Genomic DNA, 24,032 nt, shown 5'->3' on the forward strand with positions numbered 1-24,032 from the left:
ATGCACTTTTAATTACATGGATGGTGATCAATAATCGTGTGTGAATGCAGAGGCCAAAGGCACCAGTGCCTCCTGGAGCTGGAGTTATGAATTATTTGATGTAGGTACTAAGAACAGAACTGGGGTCTTCTGTAAGAGCAGCGAGTGCTCTTCACCATTTAACCATTTCTCCAGCTTCAATACAGTAAAGAAAAAAGTCCCCTCCACCTCTCCATTGCTAGGTATCAAATGCAGAAACTCACACATGCTAGGCAGAAACCTAGTTTTCTTGATAGCTCCAAACCATAATGGTCTTGTTATTTTTTTTATATATATTGATAAAATATTTATGTTGAGTTGCAAAAAAGTTTAAGCATAAACTAGAGCTTCTCAAAGGCAGCTCCATTGACATTCTGGGTCACATATGGTTTTGGTGGTGTTGTGGTACCTTTCCTGTGTATTGTAGGGTGTTAATAACATCATGGCATCTACCCACTAGATACCAACAGTAATCTGCCCATCAACTGTGAAACCAAAATGTCTCCAGAGACTGCCAAATATCCCTTGGTGCAGGCAAAGTTGTTTGTGTGAGAGGCACTGAGATAACCCAAGATAAAACAAGAAGCATTTTGTAACTGTAAAGCAATATACAAGCATCAAGCATTGCTACCCTCAGCACTTAACAAATACAACCTTCTATTTAAATTCCTTTGTAGTCCATATGTGCTTTCGCTCTCTCAGTTCATTTTACTGTCTACTGGTGAATACGTCATATTTTCTCCACTCATTTCCACCATCACACTCAGCTAAAGGTCTTGGACATTTGTTGACTGACAGAAGGAGACACAGGTAGCTTGGAGAGAATACAGAGAACTGGAAAGAGCATAAGGGTTTGCAGCCAAAAGATTAAATTCAAACATTATCTTTGCCTTTACTAATTTTACAACTCTGGGCAATTCATTAAAGTCTGTGAGCCTCAGTTTTCTGATGTATAAAAGATAGCATCTAGACAATCTGACTGTGATGCTCAAATGTAATCAGAGTGTGAAAGAACCATGTGTACTGCAGAATTATGTATATAAAGCCATATATGTAAATGCAGTTATTATACCACAGCAATTCTCACCCAAAATCATCAAGGACTGAATTCCTTTATAATCTTATTTTCTAGGTAACTGAAGCTTATGCCTTTAAGTGTTTAACTTTAAATTTTAAATAATTTTGATGGAAGTTTTCTGCTTAAAAGGTATACATACACATATGTACTTTCATCTAAGCTGTTAAGTAGTGAATATAATTTAACTTTTCCTTACTGATGCTAAATCACTGTCATAAAGCCTAACCACCAGACAGACACGGTGCTAACAATCTCTAAGTAAACAATGTGAGCACTCCCATGCTTCATTTTGCTCAGCTGCAGCTCTAATGCCCCTTTTATGGCCTTTCTTGATTCTCTTCAGATCAGAAAACTAAAAAATTAAGTTTGCTAAAATGAAATCTAAAATGAGAAAAAGTTGACTTTGAAGGAGAAGTGCTCTACAACTAAACCTAACCTAGAAACGTCAAGGAAATTACTACGGCAGCTCACATCTCATTTAGTTACTTGATGTACTATAGGTATAGCTAAAGTGGCTGGGTACCCAATTCCCTTTTCTACCCCAAGTGTGTGTGTGTGTGTGGGGGGTGTACTTATATATACACACATATACATATAAATCACTCACAATACCACTTTATAAAATAATAGGGATGTACCTAAAACCACCTACCATACTAAAAAACCAAAATGCTGTGCTTCCTGATGTCACTCCAAAAGCTATGCCTCATGACAGCTGCATCAGAAGGACCAGAGTTCTTATGCTATGTTTCTCATGAGTGAGCCAAAAGGGAAAGGAAACGATGCTATTATTAACTTAGACCTTCCAGACGTACATGTCTGCTCTTCTACCTTAGGTGACATGAAGACAAATGGAAAGTTCTATCAGTTCCAGTTTTAAAACAAATCATTCATCTTTAGATGAAAGCAAACACTACATTTCAAACAAAGAGAAAACATAATAAAACTTAGGAAAACCAAATCGAACTGTAAGTTGTTTTGTGAGGAACATTTTGTTCCTGTGCCTATAAATAACACGGGTCACAGAAAACCCTGTCCCCTGGCATTTCTAGAACACTTGCACTATTTTTAGGTATGTAATACAAATAGTAATCCTATCAGTAATAAAAATAATGTCATCTTTAGTAATTCATGATAGTTTACTTTCGTCTGATGTAGGGAAAGGAAACAGGAAGAAAAACACGAATTTAAAATATTACGTTCTTTAATAGCTTATTTGGGTTTGTTTTGTAAACTTCTTAGTGGCTCAAAACCAAACAGAAGGTGAAAGGCAAAGGCAGGAGAGTAAACAAAGGAAAGAAACAGAAAGGAAGCAGGAGGGAGAGGTGAAGGCAGGCATAGCTAACATTTCTTAGAAGCTACTGGATAAAATCATCTAGCCTTGTACCTGACAACCGTAGTCCAAAAGCAGCTGCAGTATATCCAAGCTTTCGTTTTCAATAGTTATGGTAACAGCATTTCTCCCAAGCACATCTACGCAATTTATGTTCAAGTCACCTGAACTGTTTTCCTCCAAAATCTTTTTAACCATATAATAGTCACCTAAATAACAATATACAAACATACTTTAATATTTAAGACAGTAAACACGAATGAGTATAAAGAAAATTTTTATCCTGCTGAATTAAAAGATTAAAAATACCTAAACTCATTTTTGCTTTGCATGTGGACATGTGCACAGAAAATGTGAACATTTCCTGGAAAAAAGTCTATCTTGATAAAATAATACACATATATGCAGTAAATATAAAACACAAGTAGAAAAAAATAAATGTGTAGTATGTAATAAAAATTTCTAGTTTAAAATTCTTAACTTGATGTTATAAGGAGAAAAACTTATAGAAGATATATAAAACAATTTAATAAAGAATACCCCAAAATACAGGCTGACAGCTATTATAGAAAAATAAAATGAAACTTAGAAGGAATTAGTTTTGGATCTCAGACACACACATCTACTCATGCATCATATTGGTTAAAATGGAGACGGGGGTAGACGATATACGTACTGTATAGTAAGGGTACCTAAAAGTCCCTATCCCCTCCCTCTCACAAACATGTGTGCACACATGTGCACATGCCGTCCTGTTAAGGAAGGTGAGGTGGAGTGTTAATAAACAGGGAACACCCAGCTCACAAAATGCCACGTTAGGACTAGAATGACTGCTTGCCTGTCTTCTGCCTGACTGAAGGCCACCACAGCACAGTCATCCCATGGGAGGAAAGCAGGAGTTACTGTAACTAAAGGCGCAGTGTATTTGCCTGCTAGTGAGATTGTGCAGGGAAAAAGAAAAAGAAAAATCCAAAGAGAAATGCTCACTAGAGAAAGAAAGCAAGGGACACGTTTTATTTTACTTTTTAAATACAAAAATGAGTAAACTGTTTTTCATAGTTATTCCTTAGATGCCTGTGAGTAAGAAATAGGGAAAGAATAATAAGAGTGGAAACTGGAAGGAAAAAGAAATAATTGCATGGTACACAGACAGAAAACATTCAATTCGACTAAATGAATAAAGAAAACAATATTGCAACTAAGATAACAGATTTTATTTGTGAAAAATTCAGACTTACTATTTTTAATACCTGCTTACATTAAAAAAAGAAACTGAATAATAGTTTTCTTAATAACACATCTTCTTAGGTCTCAAGAATAAAAAACTAGTCATGAAATAATTTCCCCATAGCACTAACATTTAATTCCACTGACGAAGTGATGTTCTTAGTCTTGAGCTGTGCCAAGAGGGCCAAATAATCCACTCCAATGACATCACTATTGCTAAAAAAATACTTAAAACTATTTCAGACACATTTAATTTTAAGCATAAGGATAAGAAAACACTACTCATAAAACTCCGCTTTGTTATCCTGATATATCTAGGTGAAGGTCATTCATTTGAATTCACTTTCTTGGAACTCTATAGGCTTCCTAAATCTAAGGTCAATGTGCTTCATTAATTCTGTAGTATTTTCAGCCATTACTTCTTAAGTGTCACTTCATTACTAAAGTTTATATCTGCAAGTCATTTAAACTGATATGCTGTAAAGACTAGAACAGCTGCTAACTGTGAGGATGAACGCATGTGTGAAAAGGTTAGAAAACTTAGACAGACAGGAGGCTAGCTAACAGCCCAGATGCGAGGCAAAACACCTGCTAAGCCAGATGACGTTTTCTTTCATAATGAAGTTGCTTGCAAGTCGTATCTCTTGTTTTTCGAAAAGCAATATAATTTGCTTATTTTTGTGATGGCATAGTTGTTTTTAAATTTCATTTTTGATTGTGTGTCTGTGGGTTTATGTGTGTGTTCCTGTGTGTGGGTGTACGGAATGTGGAGGCTAGGGGTCCAGGTTGGGTGTCTTCCTCTACTGCTCTCTACTCCCCCACCTCCTGGACAGGCTTTCTCCCTGAGCTCAGAGTTCACTGACTGGCTAGACTGGCTGCCACCCAGCTCCATGGATTCGACTGCCCAGCGTTACAGACTTATATCAACACACTCTGCTCTTTACATGAAGGCTGGAGATCCAAACTCTTCATGTTTCCAGAGCAGACACTTTATCTGCCACCCTAAGCCCCTAGTTGTCTTTGTTCAACAAATAAAACAGAAATGTTTTCAGTTTATCCATAGGCAGTGCACCAATGCAACAGCAGGTCCTCTCAGTCCGACCTCAAGTACCTCCCATACTCATTCACCTGTCGCTGTGAACACAGCTAACCCTCAGCCAAACCATTACCAAGCCTTTTGGACAGTGCAACAGCCTCCTAACTGATACACCTACTGAAAAAGATCTTCTCTTTGACCAAATCCTAAGCAAGCTAATGTTCTCCTTTCCCCCATGAGGCTTCAATCTTAGCCCTTAAGACATGAACAAAACATTTCCTTTAACACACTTTCTAATAGCCCTAGGCTGCATCACTAGCATGGTCCTGTGCAAATAGATGCCTGAGGAAAGTCGTGGCTCTTAGTTCATTTGAACACTGAAGACAGGGCCATTTATGGGCCATGTGAAATGACAGCCATTTAACTGCTTTTGGCGCCAGCTAACAAATCCACACTAGTTTCACATAAATCAACCGTGCACTTTTTGTACATTTCCCCCGCTGCTTTATAATTTTTCGCTGCCCTGACTCTATGGAACCCCTGCTCACACTCCTCTCCAACCCTTTAAACTAGCTGCTTCTGTACAAAATGAACTTGGATTCGGTTCACACTGGGCTCTGTTCTGTATTATTACTCATACAACACTTTCTACTTTAACACCGGGGGTCAACAAAATAGTTCTGAGAAAGGGCCAGACAGTGAAATATGCTGGGTTTTGTGGACCATGATATCTCAGTCACAATCACCCGAACCCTTTGCCACCACAGCAGGCACGGACCTATGGAAACAACTGAGGGTGTGTTCCAATAAAACCTTTTGAAATTTACAGAATTTTTATGTTTTAAAATACCCTTCTTTTAATTAGAAATATTTTTAAGTATTTGAAATGTAAAATGTAAAAGCCAGTCTTAGCTCACAGACTAAATAGCTGGATTTAGCTTATGGATCAGTTGGTCACCTGTTCTAGCCTTACCTCTTCAATCCATTCTGTAAAATTCAAAGCATATCAACCTTATGATTCCTAACATCCTCAACGGACATAATTTTTACCAAGTTCTATAAAGCCCACTGGAAACTGGGCCAGCAAATAAAATAGTATAAAAAATACCACGGTAATCCCAGAGATCCTCAGCAATAAATTCACTCTGCCCAACTCTGAAAAATCCTTCAGAGACATACAGTAGAGAAATGTTACAATAACAGTAAAGAGGATTTTCTATTTCCTTGCTGGCTTCTCATTTGACTTTCTAACATCTGATGATAAATTTCATCATTTATTTGCTACATGTGGTGGTTCATGCCTATAATTTCAGCACCCAGGAGGCAGAAGCAGAAGGATTGCTGCAAGTCTGAGGCCAGCCTAGGTTACTCACATATCGAATTCCAGGCCAAACTGGACTATAGACCAAGATTCTGTCTAAAAAAACCCGACCCCCACAACTCTCACAAAAAAAGCTGACCAGTTTTTAAACTTTATATTAACCAAACAGAATTTATATTTAAAAAATTATAAATCTTTTCAAACCAAACTTTCTTTAAAAAAAAAAAAAACCTTTGGATGTGGAATTATAACATTCTACATAAAATATTCCCAATTAAGCCAGGTGGTGGTGTCCCACACCTTTAATCCCTGTACTCAGGAAGCAGAGGCAGGCAGATCTCTGAATTTGAAGCCAGCACGGTCTACAGAGAGAGTTCCAGGGTAGCCAGGGCTACACAGAGAAACTCTGTCTCAGAAAAAATAACATATTCCCGATTAATATTAAAAACAGATTAAGAGGAAAAAGCTTTGGAACCCAAAGAAATTCTACTGAACTCATAAATCATTGATATGGTACTGGAAACTTTTAGTCCTAATCATTCACTTTGGATTTTTAATGTTATCATTTATTACTTCTAAATAATATTTGAATTTCTCATTCCCTGCATTACAATATTACTCCTAGTCTTAGACTTCTCAGCATCACAAAATCTGATGGAATCAGTCTGAAGAAGACATTTATAGTACTATAAAAGGGCAAGAGAAGCTCGGATCGCAACAGTGCTGGTGCATTCAGAGTTAACCTTTCAGCCTTGTAATACATAATGGACTGAGGTTTCCCTTGGATCATTTGTTCTTAACTTCCCAGAAGAGAGAGAGCTCTGTACTAGGAATATCCTATCTTCCAAATCTCATATGGGAAATGCTGTGGGATGGTCTGTATGTCACATTACTCGGATTGGTCAATAAACAAAATACTGATTGGCCAGTGGCCAGGCAGGAAGTAGGTGGGACAAGGAGAGAGGAGAATTCTGGGAAGCAGAAGGCTGAGGCAGAAAAACACTGCCAGCCGCTGCCATGACAAGCTGCATGTGAAGACACCGGTAAGCCACAAGCCATGTGGCAAGGTATAGATTTATGGAAATGGATTAATTTAAGCTATAAGAACAGTTAGCAAGAAGCCTGCCACGGCCATACAGTTTGTAAGCAAAATAAGTCTCTGGGTTTACTTGGTCAGGTCTGAGCGGCTGTGGGACTGGTGGGTGACAAAGATTTGTCTTGACTGTGGGCAAGGCAGGAAAACTCTAGCTACAGGGAAATTTAAGTTAAATTGAACATTTGCTCAGAAAGATCTATTATATACACAAATATACATCTTTTTACCTACTGTTCCTTACTACTGCACAAGAAAACATCTTTATTATAAAAAAATTCCTAAAGAATATGGATGTAGTCGGTAACTCATTAATAACTGCTTTTTGCCCAATGCCTTAACACAATTAAGAACTTCATGTGTATATTTTGATAGCATGGCAAAGAGCAGCAAATTAGAAATAAGAAAAAGAAACACACTGTGAGATCACTACATGAGTCAGTAAGGCAGCTAGCTGCTCACTCATCTTTCATTAAAGTAACTGTGAACCACTCCCTATGGCTATACTTTTCAACTAGTACATTCTAAAACTTGGGTGATTTACAAAGATTCCCTGTACAGAATGCATGGGTTCTGTAACTAGTGATACTTTGTGAGCTGTAGAGAACGATGCCTATAGTAACTCCAATACTCTTGATGCTAATTATGCTCTCATCAGCCCTCCTTTCTGCAAATTATTTTCCCTCATCGTACATATCTTTATATTAGGTGCTGCCTATCTACACAAAACTTCTCAGCAACACTTGGTACTCTGCATTTTAATTATCCAAACCACTCTCCTCTCTAACCTGACACACCCTCCAAATTTCTTCCAAATAGCAAAAATAGAAAGAAAGTACTATATAAACATATTAAGTAAGGTGTTAATACAACAGTGGCATATCATCTCGAGGAAATGTTGCACATTTTGAAAGCATCCTGGGCCCCAAGGTACACAAAGCTTCTACAGAACTTAAAATAACCTTCCTTATAATGTAGCAAGCCTTCCACAAAGGTGACTGACAGACACAAACAAGGATGAATCCAGGGGTACAGGTGAAATTCTGCCCTCCCATACCCTCTCTAACTCCATAGTGAAATGTCCAGAAGGGACTACTAATGAAAATATGAATTTTCTGGAAATACTCCACATGCAGCATTGGCAGAGAGCAAATACTTTCATTCTTCCTTATTTGGCATAAGCTCTGATTACTGACATCAACAAATCAAAAAGCTTACGTTCACGAATATGTTTTAAAGGTATCTACCTAACACTTTAAATGAGAAAAAAAATAAAGACTTATACTTAAGTTTAGTGCTCCTAAAACATTATTTATCCATTCAGCAGCCAAGAGGCCTAAGGGAATCATAGGCTTCCACAAATTAAATAGGGTAATTACCACACTAACTCTCAATAAGAGAGGAAAAAAGAAAAACATGGTGGTCTACTTAATATTAATAAGACAACTCATTTATTGTCAGCTCTTGCTCAGTTAGCTTTTGTATCTGGATTTCAACCTCTTTGTCTAAAAGATATATATATATGTATACACACACACACACACACACACACACACATATATATATATACTTTGAAAGAATTTAATCTGGTAGGTTTATATTAAAACTGCTTTATATCAATGGAACAGAAACTTTCAATTCATTTTTTATTTTTTTAATACAAAAAAGAACCATAGGTTAGCTTTGAGATGATTCTGGTCTATTTTGATGACCAGGTAATCGGCAATTACCTAGATTTATGGAATTAATTTACATAAAGGCTAGTTATTCCAAACCATAAAATCTTTCCCTTTCCTATTTTGTTTACTCCCTCATCTGTACACTACTCATTTTAAATGGCCATTCATTCACTAAAATACATACAACCACCTCATCTCTGCAAATTTTCTTTTAGGAATCTCTAGCTTTTAGAAATCTCTAGCTTTTATTTTAGAAGACTATACTATGAATACTTCATACATGTAGAAATGATTATTAAATGAAACTAGTTGAGTTTCTCTGGGGCTATTAAAGATACCATGCTTGCTTTTTAAATTTACACAGAAAACAAAGTTTATAAACTACCCATACAGATAAGAGTTAATTTCCAACTAGTACATCCAAATATGGATGCCTTTTCTAACATAAATTATTTTAATTCTTTCAACTATAATCAGATCAATAAAGCATAGTGATGACTTGACACACAAGCACACACAGACACACACATACACACACACAGACACACACATACACACACAGACACACACACAGACACACGCATATATATATATATACATATATACATATACATATACATATACATATACATATACATATATACACATATATCTCAGATCCCTGTTTTCAGGTAGGTAGGTAGGTAGATAGATCTCAAGCTGCTTAAACGGGTACTTATGGACAGTTTATAAAAATTTTATAATTAAAACTCCTTTTGAGAAATCTCATGCAACCATTCTAAATTTATGTATCACAAAAATACTTACTCCAATCATATTTCATTACAACACGTCTCTATTCTCAGTTTGACAAGAATATCAAATTCCCTTTCCTAACGTACTTTTAAATAACCACACAATTAACTAGAATATATCAATGGTTCTTGACTTCTGTAATACAACACAACCATTTCCTTTCTCCTTTTGGGTAGTTTTTGAGGGAAACAACTTGGGCAATGCACTTGGGTAAAATTACGTACTTTATATCATCCACAGATCATAGTTTTTGTGACATTTTAGACATATGTTTTATATTTCTTTATATTTCTAAGATTAGTCAAAGAAGTCTATGGTAGATTTTAACAAATGTTTACTATTTAATATTATCACATAAATCATAAAAGTGATTGGCAATAGACATAAGTGGACTTTGTTTATATGTCAATGTGTTTTCAAAAGGTTGCATGCATATACGATTGCTTTCTGGTTTGGCTAAGATCAAGTGCAGTTGTGTAAAAAATGAAAAACTATTTCAAATGCTTTTAAAGGTTAAGGAGACTGTTGTTGATTTAAACATATACATGCAAACAAAAACAAAAACATCTGTAACTAGTTTTCCCATAGTACACGCTGGCCTCAAGAATTAGGTTTCGGAAGTCTGCATGATTCTAACGAAGTTTTCCTGAATGAACAACACAGCCTTTGCACAACAAACTGCTGAAGCGAGGAATGAGAATTTTTGTAGTACCTTTTTTTGGGAGATAAAAGCACTCTGAGAGCAATCAAGTTCCCATTCCTTTATTACAATGCATTACTTGAAAGCATGCTTTTCATGTGGCCATAAAGTGACCAGTTTCTAGATTCAAAAAACAATATATTCCACATATTTTACCTATACTTTTCACTACCTTTGCCTCCCACCAACTCTCTGAAGCAATAAACCTTCCTCCCTAATAAAAAAAAAAATGTACCAACACTCAAAGGGGTTCCATAAGTTTGGGGAAAGTTTTGGCAGCTAGGGCAGGATTTTTCCTGTCTTGTCCTTATTTCATGTCATTTCTGCTTAAGGATAATGGAATAAATACCTAAGTCTACTCAACTGTAACAGGCGGCTGATGCTAAACAGGGGGAAAGTCTTTAAAACAAAACAAAAATGCAATGTGACAATCCATAAATAGGAGACATCATAAGGGAAATTAACAGAGTTTTCTAATTAGAAGGTCCAAAACTAGTCTCTGGCTCCCAAAGGAAAAACTCCAGCCTGGAGTTTATCAGTGGCAGAAGCGGAGCAACTTTGGGATCAGGGCTCCCAAGTAGCAACCAAAACATCCCGCCTGCAGGAGTCCACCGCCCCCGCCCTACCTGCCTGCGGGCTCATGCTCAATCTGGCAGAAGTCCTGCCGGCCTTACAGGTAGGGAGTAGCCGTCGCGCGCAAGAACAAGCGGGAGGGTCGGGAGTCAGTCGAGGCAGGGGCAGGACCCCGGGAATGAGTCTTAAGGGGTCCAAGGGGCGGAGAAAGGGGCCTAAGCTCTCACCCTTGTCGCACGCCAGCAAGAAAAGCTTCTCATTCAGGGTGTTCTCCTCCTTCACCTCCCGCACATCCTTCAGCGCCATCACTTCGTTGGGCGACGAGGAGGATGGGGAGGAAGGCAGGGAGGAGGAGGAGACGCCCGAGAGGTCCGTGCTCGGGTACAGGGCCGCCATCATCGCGGCCCACGACGGGGGCAGGCCAGGGGACGGAGGCGGGGCCCCCATGGGCGCCGACCCCGACCCCAGCCCCGCCCCAGAGCTGGAAAACGGGTGAGTCGTTCCCACGGCCACATCGGCGTGCGGCCCGTTGGCCCCGAAGGGCGTCGCCTCTCCCCGGAACCAGCACTCGCCCTCCACGGACAGCCCCAGGTTGGTGGCCGCGCCGGCGCGGCCCCGGGGCCAGCGCCCTCTGCCCAGCCGCCGGCGCCCCGGGCGAGCTGGTCCGCGCCCGTCCGGGGACGACAGAGTGGAGCGCGCCAGGGCGGCAGCTGAGCGCGGGGCCGTGCCAGGAGCCGCAGGGGCCGCGCACGGGGCGGCCCGGCCTGGGAGGGAGAGAGGGGGCCGCCGGCGGAGGAGCTCGGCGGTGCGCTGCGCAGCACGGCTGGCTCCGGGGCTGTGGGAACCGCTGGCCCAGCTGCACCCGCAGGAGGCAGACGCTCGCCGCCGCCGCCGCCGCCGCTCGCTCCTCACGTCATCCTCAGCCCGCGGAGGCGACGGCACGGGGCGGGGCTTGCGGCGAAGCCCCGCTCGAGTGGGCGGGGTCTGTCGGGGCTGGTGGGCGGGGCCTCAGGCCTGACACGCCTCCCATGTCAGTCACCTAGAGCCTCTGCCGCATCTTTGAGGGGCATGGGAATCGCCTGGCCTCATTTCTTAGGTTGCGGGTTTGAGATAATTTGCTGCTGCCTGCAGCTGCTGCTGCTGCGGCACGGAAAGGAAATACGCTGCAGTGTGCCATTGAGCTTTTGAGGAATTAACGTTTAGTTGAAATCGCCTACGGAATTGTCCTAGAGCCCGGCCAAGCCACCGAATTTGGAAGTTTGTGCTTACGTTACCCTTGTTCCTAAAAGCCCTGGAAAAAATTTCTTATGATCTACTATGGTCTAACATTCCTGATATTACTGACGTCGTTTTATACACATGTATTCATATGTAAGTCAAAGGTGACCTAAGACCATTTTTAAGAGATTTGTTATTTAGACATCAGCTGACTGACACAGCAAGTGTGACTTGAAATTACATCTTTTCAGTAATTTCTACTGTTTCCTACAGTCAATGTTAGGGGAAAATCTGAACCTTGTGTTTAAGTTTTAGATTTTTAAGACAATGAATAAATTTACTTAGGAGTATCTTAAATTTGAGGGCAATACTTCCTCTCCTATTCAGGCTGCTTTGTCCCATTACTTTCTCTAACAACATTTTAATTTCCTTAATTTTTAAATCAACATTCTCTTTAGATGCTCTTTAAAAGGCCTTAGTAGATGCCAGACATCTTTTCAAACATTTTTCTACATGTTTACTTTGAAATAGTCTCTAGAGTCACTCTGGCTTTTGTTTCTAGACAATCTCCCCATTATTCTGTATTGTTAAATACAATTACTAGTTTATGTATTTGGTGAAATTTCCAAATGGTTCAAGTGAGGCCAGTGGAAACAGAACATGTTTACTTCTGTGTGTGTACTTACATATTTTTTATTAAATATTAAAAATGTTTAGCCAGTAACAGAACTCTAACCCTGGCCTATCCAAAATGTATTTGAGGTTAAAGAATTCAAATGGCTCACAGCCCTACACACAGAATCTTTATCCAAAGAACTCCTATGGGGCCTGGATTGATTTCTAAGACTCCCAACCCACTTTGATAGTAATCTTAGGAGATCTTCTAAAGCATTAGAGTCTACTTCAGGCAATCTGGTGTTATAATACACTTCGGATTCTTGGATTGTCTCAGTTACAGACTATATTCGTTTTTCTTTTTTTTCTTTTCTTTTTTTTCTGAGACAGGGTTTCTCTGTGTAGCTTTGCGCCTTTCCTGGAACTCACTTGGTAGCCCAGGCTGGCCTCGAACTCACAGAGATCCGCCTGCCTCTGCCTCCCGAGTGTTCTTTTTTCTTCTTAATAAACTGCTTGGCCAGCATAAACTGGATCATTCTAACATCACATACACATATTTTGCATAGATGAAGACCAGTGGTGGAGTTACCATGAACAATGGAATGCAAAACTTAAAAGTAGCACATTACTCTAAGCAACTCCAAGTCATAGGTTAAAAAAAAAAAAAGAGCAATCCAGAGAAGGGAAAGAAATTCTGATTTACATCAAGTCCTACAAGTAAGATAGAACTTTTTATATTTTTCAGTGTCCTCCTTCCCTTTGCTACTCTAAAGGGCTGCATCTGTCTGTTTCTTTTTCATAGTGCCTACTAGACTCTTTATTTGCATTTGTTTGCCCCACTGAACACAGTCCAAAACAAAACATCCTTAGAGAGACCTTGCCTAACTATCCAAATAATCTCCCCCTCTGCTCCCAAATCAGACTGTAGCTGCTGTGGAATAATCCTTTTGTACACTGTGAAGATTTGTTGCTGTGGTTGGTTTAATAAAGAAGCTGACTGGCCAATTGCTGAACAGGATAAAGTTAGGCAGGAAAGCCAAATTGAGAATGCTGGGAAGGAGAGTGTTGGAGTCAGGATTCACCAGCTAGATGTAGTGGGAGCAGGAGATGAATGTGCCATGCTAATAAATGTACTGCCACATGGCAGAGCTTAAATAAGGAATATGGGTTAGCTTAAAATGTTAAGAGCTACTTAGTAATAAGCCTGGGCTGTTAGCTGGACATTTACAATTACTATAAGTCTCTGTGTTTAAGTTTGGAAGCGGCTCCAGCGATGGAAAAATTCTGCCTACATGTAGCACATTCTCCTGTGCTTTCCATTATCCCTCTTTCTTGTTTTATTTATTGCTATTTCTTTATTGGCTGACTGTCTCCACTAGGATTTGAACATTGAGGACAATAAATTAGTGCTAGTGAATTTTATTCATGCAAATTATTTCATCACAAACTAAATTTACAATAATCATGTAGTTAGTCTTTAATAGAATTCTTCATATGAGGGCCAGTGAGATGGTTCAGTAGATAAAAGTGCTGTTTCTGCAAACTTAAAGACCTGAGATTTTTGTTTTTGTTGATTTGTCAAGACTGGGTTTCTCAGTGTGGCCCTGGTTGTCCTGGAACTTGCTCCTTAGACCAGGCTAGCCTCTAGATTTGCCTGCCTTTGCCTGTCGAGTGCTTGGATTAAAGGTGTGTGCTACCACATCCTGGTGAAAACCTGAGTTTAATTCCCATAAAGGTGTAAGGAAAAAACTGACTCCACAGATCTGTCTTCTGACCTCCACATGTATGCATGCATACCCATATATACACATCATCCACACACACAATGATAAAAACATTAAAATTTTATAACTTATATTTTCCTTTTTTAAAAAATTATTTATTTTTATTTTATATGCATTATGTTTTGCTTGTGTGTATGTCTGTGTGTAAAGATGCTTGATCCCCTGGAAGTGGAGTTATAGACAGTTGTGAACTGCCATGTGGGTGTTAGGAATTGAAATGGGATCTTCTGGAAGAGTAGCCAGTGCTCTTAACCACTGAGCTATCTCTCTAACCCCTAAATTTTTTTTCTTTTCTGAAAGAAAAAAAATCTCACCTCCAAAGAAATAAAGTTTTTGTATTACTTCATTTAGGTGTTGTGTTCTTTTATGGGAAATAAGTTTATAACAAACCAATACTGAAGGTTCTATATAATTCTTTAAATGAAATAAATACACATTATACATACACAGCATTTTATTAAATATACTTTGTGAGTAAAAGAACACTTTAAAGTACTAAATCCCATGTAAATCAGATTATCTTAGTAAATATTATGGTGAAAAAAATCAAAGAAGCATGATTTAAATAATCTCAGAAAAAGAGCAAAAGCATACTTACATCTTCATATAAGAAAACAATCATCAAAATATAAAAGGCAAAGAAATCTCTTGTAGAAGAATATATTTTAAGAAGTCCACCTGTTAGTATTTCATTAAAAAAAGTCTACCCTAAGCACACAGACACTCTCCCTCTTCACAGTCTGTTTTGATCAGTGGAAGAGGAGAATATAGACAACCCATTCACACAGAGATGAGTGCAGCACTTTCCTTGTACAGGAAGATTGCTCGCTGGCGCTAGAGTGGAAGACGGGAACAGATTTCCGGCTTCAACTATGAGCCAGAGAAGTTCTCTACCGCTAAAAATGCTGAGGAGAAGAGGTTTCAAGTTTTAACTCTTCCTAAGGAACACAACCCTTAAATATTCCCAGTTTACACAGGGCCGTGAAAAACATGAAACTATGATGGACATTAGCTTTTATCGGCTTTCTACTAAAGTTATTCGGTGGGCATATTCTAATTCTGTAGGCATCATTACGACTAGTCCTGAGACTAGTAAGTGTAATGTGATGCTAACAGGGCCATATCAATGTCTGTTGAGATGTTCTATCCAGTGTTTGGCTGCAAGTACTTTGAAAGGAATTAGGTGAAAAATAACTACATGCACGTTCATAATTAATATTTGTAAAAGATACCTTCACACATCCAATATCCACAAGCTGAAAGGTGTCACACACATTGTAGGGGCAAAATCAATACTTAATGGCTAGCTGACCACTTAATACATACCATTTAAGAAAATCTGGGTACTTCAGATGCTTTAGGGAAATACATAAATGTAACATCTTACCAACCTTTAGTATTATGCTACATGTCAGAAATAAAGCTATATTATCAAATCAGGACATGTAAAGTAGCAAAGCAGTTACAGTCAAACTTTAAAAGTTCCTACAGCTTATGCAAGAAAGAACCTCGGGGTTTACTCAAGAATCAGTTTTCATATTAAAAAAGTTTAATGTTGATGAACTATACTTATCTCTTTAAATTTTTATATGAGATAGAAATTTACAGAAAGGTTTTAATTTTAGATCACTTTACATAGGGAAAAAACAAGAGGATTAAATTAGATTATGACTTTACGTATATTTGTGATCAAAATTAAATAACACTTCAAAAAACTCCAAACACATTTAATAGCAGGACCTGACAAAACCTTATACAGGTCTTTTTCAAGCTATGAAAAAGAATGATTAGTCTTATTTTGGTAAGACCTTTAGGAAATAAAATAATTCAATTATGAAATAGCAGCTTGATATTCCTGTATTGGTATTGATTGTTAAAGTAATTGTGTTATCCAAAAAGGTGGACAAATTATAACTAGTATGGACAGGATATTATTCATTTCTGAATACAGAACTATTTTGAGCATAGACACTCTGATTTTATACCCACTACATTTCAAAATTCTGTAAACTGAGACATTCGATGTGTTTAATGTGGCAGATCATAGTAGATGCTTCATCATTTGAGTCTGTTCAGTCCTTTTCCCATTAAGCAGGCAAACACTGTCATAACCATCTTTGGTTTGACATCTACGAGGTCATCAGGTAGCGCATAGATCCGAGCACCAATCTTCCGAGCAACTGAAATGGCGTACCTTGAAAAGACAAGAAAGACATCTTGGGATTTGTTATCTACCATGTTTTAAATTAACACATTTTAAGAGAAGAACCTTTTTATGAGATTAACTTTACAAAAACGTTTAGGATGTGATTTTTTAAAAATCATATTTCCCATACAAATTGGACTTTTAAAGGTAAAAACATCCCTTGTGAGAGTTTAGGTTTCACGAGAGGGTCACTGTGGTCTAATACAAACCAGAAGAGCTTACTTAGCATTGTTCAGTTTGTCTTCATCAGTAAGGTTTTCTCTCTTGATCATTTCCTGACGAACCGCATTTGGTGCAATGGCATCTATTAAATCTAAGACAGGCAAACTTGTACTAATAGATTTATCCTAGGAAATAAAGATAAACATGCATGAACATCTTACCTTTAATTTTCACAAATGTCAGCCTCTTCTGGTCATAGTCACATAACTGAAACTAACCTATAAATTTTTTTGTACTTAATATCAAACTTTTTTGCAACTAACACATATAATAAACCATTTAAAATATGATTTTCCTTCAGTCTTCATGTAAATTATACTGTATAGAGAGTTGCCCCAGACCTGAATATGATTTATGGGCGTGATAGTTCCAATTTGTGCCAACTGTAACATCTATTCTATAGAAAACAACTTTGAGATGGAGTTGATGTGTTTTAAATTAATAATTTTATTTTTTGTGGACCATGAATTCCTAAGACTTCAGTTAGTATTTTCAGAAAGGGCAGTCAAATAATGAAAGGGAACCTCACGTTTATAAACAGCATTCTTAGTGATTTAAATGTTTTATTTGTCATTATTTTTCACTCCAGCATCCCAGAAACAAATGAACAATATCCTCTTTTAATGATGCAGTGTGTAAGTCCAAAAGATCAAAGGGCTAACACAGCCAATAACTACAGAGTATTTGAACTGTGACAGTCTAACACTGACAACCAAGATACTCCATTTTGCAGCTACTTCCAGAGTGAATTTAAAATGGACTTAAAATTGAAAATTAAGCCGGGCGGTGGTGGCACACACCTTTAATCCCAGCACTTGGGAGGCAGAGCCAGGTGGATCTCTGTGAGTTTGAGGCCAGCCTGGTCTACAGAGTGAGTTCCAGGAAAGGAGCAAAGCTACACAGAGAAACCCTGTCTCGAAAAACAAAACAAAAAAAGAAAGAAAGAAAGAAAGAAAGAAAGAAAGAAAGAAAGAAAGAAAGAAAGAAAGAAAGAAAGAAAGAAAGAAAGAAAGAAAGAAAGAAAATTAAAAATTAGGGTAGACTATTGGAGTTAAAATAAAAAATCCTGATGGGAACTGATTTTGTAACTTGCCTGCTCATGGACAGATGATCTGTTGTTCTCAGCTTGAATAATGGCCTCTATTGCTTGCCTACCCCAATCTGGCCCACTCCTTAGCTCTCTCAATTTTAACAGAACTTATAGTTTTGCTGTGTCCATCACTTTCATGTGGACATGAGCTTCAAGGAAAGTTCTTACCATCCAGTGCGCTAGGAATGAACCTGAACTGAGTGTAAATCATGCATTCGAAACAAACCTTATGTGTAAAGAATACAACACATAACCAGATGTACAATATAGCTACGTATTAAAAACTTAGGGGAAAGGGCTGGAGAGATGACTGAACAATTAAGTAGCACTGGCTGCTCTTCCAAAGGACCTGTATTCAATTCCCAGCACTCATGTGGTGGCTTATGACTATCTTTAACTCCAGTTCCAAGGAATCTAAGCCCTCTTCTGACCTTCACAGGCACTAGGCATGCACGTGGTGCATAGACTTACATGTAGGCAAAACACCCACAATTATAAAACGTTGACAGTGAAGGGGTAGCTAAGAAAAACAAGTATCTAAAAAAGCCCTTGTCCCGGGGCCATCTAAGATGACGGAGCAGTTCTATCCTATTACCACAAGGAATTTACTCGAGCCTAAGTTAATTAGGCTTTCAGAATCGACATCTTTTTCTGAAAGTGAATGAGAGGATGAACCCTCTGTCGTAACCAGCAATATAACTAAGAGGAGAATCAGCTTTGGTGGATAGTTGGCGTGTTAAATGGCAAAGCACTAGTGGGTGGGGGGTGTGGGGGGGAACTACTGGCTCAAATAGTCCCGAAGTCTAGCCAACAACTCTACATTTCTGCTTTTGTAGCCAGTACCTTCCTCTTTCATCTAAACCAACTTACAAGTCTACTCTTGAATCCAGAAACACCTTTACCTAAGCTCTGGGATGGGAATGCCACAGGATTCTTGGCCATTATTATAATGAACAATTTTTTTTTCTTATTATTTTTCATGTTTTACCATGAAAAATTTTTTTACTGAATTAAATGAAAAGTTTCTAAAGATTTTTATCAGATCCTTAAATAATGTTTCCAAGAAAACAGACCCATCTTCTAACTCCCCTAACTTGGACTCTATCGTTGAAAGTCACTTTATTATTGCAAAGGGGTAGAAGATATTGTGAAAATCCCTAGTTCCATATATAAGTACATTTATAACACGTCCCCTTTAAGTTCAGCATAAAGAAATTATATAAGCAAAAGGTCTCTAGAATCCTAAAAGTGGATGAAACCTAGAGCTTAGCCTGATTCCCAAGACAATGAATTGTAACATCTCTTTCCTTTGACTTGATACTCTATTTTATTATTCTTCCTGTTGTTTTTAAAAATAAAAGTGGAAAAAACAGGGATATGACCAAGAGTGTTTTCTAAAAGACTTAACAGGAATCCCTCCACATCTGATGCCCTTTATATATATAGGCAGTGCCATTAGCATAGCAAGCCCCATTTATTGAGCCCTTACTGTGTGCCAGGCATGCTTAAGTTTTTTTCTGTTTGTTAACTTATTTAGTTTTACAAGGATCCAGGTAAGACAGATATTATCTCCATCTTAAACTTGGGGAAACTGAAACACAGAGAAATTAATATCATAACTTGTCCAAGAACATGCAGGTACTAAATGAAGAAGCAAATATTAGGTCTGTTTCATTCACCCGTAGATGCAGCCCAGCTACTAGTCTAAACTGCCAAGGTTTCTGAAAGACAGCTGTCATCGTATGCTGCCATGCCCTTAGCTGATTGACACAGAACTGCGGACACCTCATGATGCAGTGCTCCTTTTCTTATCTGTGTCCTTCCCTGAACAGTGAGTTCTTTGAGGACACTGGTAGCCATGTTAACAAGGCACCTGCCACCGTGAGCTTTGATATTTACAGAATGAATAAGTAATATGTCAGTCACATAGGTAACAGGTGCTGAGGCAAGAGTCAAACCCAGGGCCATAGAGCTACAAAGTTTGGTCTTGAATCTGTAAGTAGACAGACCTTGATGAGAAAGCCAGTTCTTCCCTTTGAAAGGTGCACAACAATGGACAAGTTATTCAACTTCTCTAATGCTCACAGTTTTGCTCTAGAGTTGGTAAATGTGAGGAGTGCTTAGCACAATGACATTCTCAATAAATGGCAATTATAATTATTATTACTTGCTGATATACTACTTCTCTATCTTCTCAGTGAGGGAAAATTTCCTTACAAATAAAAGGATTAAATGTCTTTTCTAAAATGCCTACTTATAGCATGTCTTGAATGTGATTAATACCCTGTTTGTGAATTCAGACTTTTCTTTCTGAAACAATCACCTTCTTCACACTACTCCTATTACTCAGTATGCCTTATTTAGGACAAATTTCTCCCCCAATCTTGACTTACTCTGTTTTGTACAATGTGCTTTAAAAACCATCCTCTCAACGTTGCCTTTACTCAAGGTGGATGATTCTAGCTTGTTATCTCCCTCTTTTGTCCACCAGTTCAAATCGTTCATCCAGCTGATGTTCAGATCAACTTGCTCTTTTTTCCATTTTTAGGTTTTTAAATGTCTATTATACTGAGTTACTTAAGGCCATTCTCCTGAAGGTACATAACACACTTCGAGCCTATATCCCACCATCAAATCTGTATTCTCTGTCACTCTTCACTGACCACTGAGTTAGAAAGGTCCACCAAACTGTACACTTGAGAAAATCGGTTGTATTGCTTGAATTCCTGTTTTAATTTTAAAATTTTTTATTTTATATCTAAAACATGGAGACATCAGACTGAAAGTTACTTTAAAAAAAAATCAACAAACAATAGTGTTACTAGTGTCCTCCAAGATATAAAAGAAAAAAAGGTGTACCTGAATTAGGACTCAGAGAACATCTTTCCCAAGACCTATTCTGTTAAAACCATTCGGAGCCTTGCTTTTTGTAGTGACTTAACTTATCAATGTATGATGTTTCTGCTACTCTCAGATATTGTTAAATATATAGAGCAAAGGCAAAGAAAGGAATGAATATGGGTAGGTGTCTTTAAAAATAGCTTCATGTTCCATCTATTGGCACTTTTAAAACTGTTTTGAAAAACAGAAGTTGCTGTGTTTTTTTAAACATACAATAAAAATCACAAACATAAGGGTCACTGAATGGTATGTTCAAGCAGACATGCTTATCTGTAGCTAACACCAGCTTGCATGCAACAGCAAAACACAATGAAAATGCATGAAAATTAGTGGGTATGTTTGTCAGATGACATTCTCCGTGCTTTATGAATCATCCACAAATGCTCAGAAGAAAGTGTTAAGTGCACTATGAAGCCAGATGACGAGAATCGTTTTTCCTACCAGTTTTCTCAATCCCCACTTGCATCGCTTTGGCTGGCTCTGTATGGCTTGGAAATGATGCCAATACAATTCAGAGGCTGCTGCTAGGGAGCACAAAACATTACAGGTCCTGTACAAACAACCAACACTTGGTAGCTTCTTTTTTCATTTGACAACTGGATTTTTGGCTCAATTCTATTTCTAACATCAGATTACCTCATTAAATGCACTAACCTGCATTTATATTCATAGATAACCAATCAAAAATATAAGAATTCAAATTATTTCTAGTTTACACATGCCAGATAATTACTACCCCTAAATTCTGGGTTATATGTTTCTTTGATATAATACTAATATAATTCTGAACCTCACTAATGTAATTCTCATTAAAAATCCTTTCCATGAAACTTAGATATAACTTTTAAAAGATCTTGTTACCTTGAAGCTGGAAATGGAAGTGCTTTTGTTTGCACTTTTGAGAGTCTGATTGACCCATTTAATAATAATATCATCACTGACTTTTTCACCTTCTCCAAGATCAGATAACACCTTCAGTGTGTATCTGCAACAGAAACAATATGAACTTGAGATAAGGGGATAATCTGTTTTCATATCATTTATATCAACATTTAAGAAATAGCCAGGTGTGGGGGCGTTCACCTATAGTCCCAGCACTTGGGAGGCTGAAACTAGAGGGTCGCAAGTTCCTGTCTCCAAAAATTAAATTTCTAATTTTAGTCTGGCATTTGCACTTAGTTACACTCACACGTTACAAAGCTCACGAATCAAAACCAAACATTGCCAGACAGTATTTTAAAAATGTAAAGCAATTCCTTACAAGGCCATTTTAACAGCCATTAATAGAAAGTCAATTGTATTACTAGAGATTAACCCATTGTAATTTTTGAGAATATATAACCAATAGCAAATCTTTTACATAATTAATTTATTTCACATTGTATATTTCTTATGTATGTTCACGAGGCTCCAACACTAGCTCCATCTTTAGTTCCAATGATTCGCTGAAGGAAACTCGGGGTTGCTATGAAGACAGGCGCCTTTACCTTCTCATCAGCTGCCACACCAGTGCCAGGGTCAGCGTTGCGTTCCCCTCATTTAAGTCCTGCCCAGCAATGCCAACCAGAGAGAATTTGGCCTCATTCTTCCCAAGCTCTACTGCATAGTTACAGTTTTCAATCTGGAAGGAAGCAGAACTGTTAGTATGAAAACAGATTGCAAAAACATTCCTAGACTATGCCAACCTAGTCCAGCCACCTGAGAAGTAACAGCAATGGCACTGTGTGACCAAATTTCATTTCACAGCAACCAAGTTGACAGAGAAGTGACCAAAACAACAAAGGGATTCATCTAGATGATGAGAATGGCTGAACAGTGTTACGCTCCCCTCCAACCCCAAGTCTTGCCTGCAAATCACACGGTTTATTAATGGAAAGTCTACGGTTAAAAACTCTTATTTCACGCATTCTCTGAAATTCATGTCCTTGCCCGCTTGATTCAGCAAAGGCTTTGTCAGGGATGCGGCTGTTGTGCGGCTGTTTCCTCCTAGATAAGATACTCTACCTTGGAGGGAAGTTTCTCAAGATACAGGGTGTTCTAAAGGGAAGCTCCTTAAAATTCAGGAAGTCTCGGAAACTGAGCAGATTCATTGGGTGCCTCCCTCCCCAAGTAAGGGCACTGAGAGATAGTGTCGGAGTAGCTGACCTGCTCAGGAGAGGCTGAGACCGGATGACCTGCCCCAGAAAGGACACTCTCCGCCCTATTAAGTTGTCTGCAGGCTGTGCAGTGTGCACCAAATTTCCAGCTTTCATGAGATGTCACCCAAGTTGGGGTAGGCATTGGTGTCATTTCCGCTCCTGTAAGTAACCCCTCACTCATATTCTTGTAAATAACCCCAATAAAACTCATTGGCTTGGACTGGAGAGATGGCTCAGCGGTTAAGAGCACTGACTGCTCTTCCAGAGGTCCTGAGTTCAATTCCCAGCAACCACATGGTGGCTCACAACCATCCGTAATGAGATCTGGTGCCCCTCTTCTGGCCTTCAGGGACACATGCAGGCAGAACGCTGTATACATAATAAATAAATAAATCTAAAAAAAAATCATTGGCTCACCAATTTGGACTGTGGTGGTATCCATACTTTGGCCTGTCATCAGTTCTCTATCTGAAGTGAGAAGATGCTTGCTTGCTCAAGTCACCCCAGGAATAAATAGTGTCACCCAAAGTAGCTCAGTAGTAGAGTGCTTTCCTAGTATGTATGAGGCCTGGAGTTCAATCCCAAGAATCACAAAACATAACTAAATAGTCTTAACTATACCAGCCAATTAGCTAACCCTTATTAACTTTCTTGGATTCATGGACTATGTTACTCTTAGTTTTTGTGTGTTTTCTTTTGTTATGCATAGTATCAATTCCCTATGAAAAATGTTCAGTACAAATCCCTACCATTCTCCCCACACTTCAGCTTGGTTCTCAGCACAGTGCCATCTACAGTAAAAAGATGACTTATGAACACTTGGGGCAGTTTGAATAATGTCCCCATAAGCTTATATATCTCCATCTTAGTCCCCAGTTGATGAACTGTTCAGAAGGATTAGGAAGTGTGACCTTGGAGGAGGTTTGTCACTGCATTTCAAAAGGCCACAGCAAGTCCAATGTCTCCCTCCGCCTGCTGTCTAAAGATCAGAATGTAAAGCTCTCA

At 38.5% G+C, this 24,032-nt stretch overlaps 2 protein-coding genes across 9 annotated transcripts in view; both read right to left on the reverse strand.

The window, feature by feature from the left end:
* The window catches only part of Trpc1 (transient receptor potential cation channel subfamily C member 1), a 60,897-nt gene extending 49,142 nt beyond the window's left edge, over window positions 1-11,755 (reverse strand). For 2 of the 6 annotated variants that reach the window (XM_076576833.1, XM_006975177.4), the window contains exons 1-2: window positions 11,081-11,754; window positions 2,484-2,638 (exon numbers count right to left, since the gene is read on the reverse strand). In XM_076576833.1, the coding sequence (XP_076432948.1) occupies window positions 2,484-2,638; window positions 11,081-11,300 (375 nt within the window). In that variant the 5' untranslated portion in view covers window positions 11,301-11,754. Of the gene's footprint in view, window positions 1-2,483; window positions 2,639-11,080 lie in introns of all 6 variants that reach the window. The other 4 variants (XM_015994096.3, XM_042281442.2, XM_076576832.1 and 1 more) reach the window with 3 other exon arrangements.
* A 3,151-nt stretch (window positions 11,756-14,906) lies between these two features.
* Window positions 14,907-24,032, reverse strand: part of Pls1 (plastin 1) — a 101,020-nt gene continuing 91,894 nt past the window's right edge. For all 3 annotated transcript variants that reach the window (XM_006975176.4, XM_076576836.1, XM_076576835.1), the window contains exons 13-16: window positions 22,377-22,510; window positions 21,751-21,874; window positions 16,899-17,023; window positions 14,907-16,664 (exon numbers count right to left, since the gene is read on the reverse strand). In XM_006975176.4, the coding sequence (XP_006975238.1) occupies window positions 16,529-16,664; window positions 16,899-17,023; window positions 21,751-21,874; window positions 22,377-22,510 (519 nt within the window). In that variant the 3' untranslated portion in view covers window positions 14,907-16,528. The remainder of the gene's footprint in view (window positions 16,665-16,898; window positions 17,024-21,750; window positions 21,875-22,376; window positions 22,511-24,032) is intronic.

Source organism: Peromyscus maniculatus, chromosome 7, assembly GCF_049852395.1.
Source record: "Peromyscus maniculatus bairdii isolate BWxNUB_F1_BW_parent chromosome 7, HU_Pman_BW_mat_3.1, whole genome shotgun sequence".
Taxonomy (NCBI): Eukaryota; Metazoa; Chordata; class Mammalia; order Rodentia; family Cricetidae; genus Peromyscus; species Peromyscus maniculatus.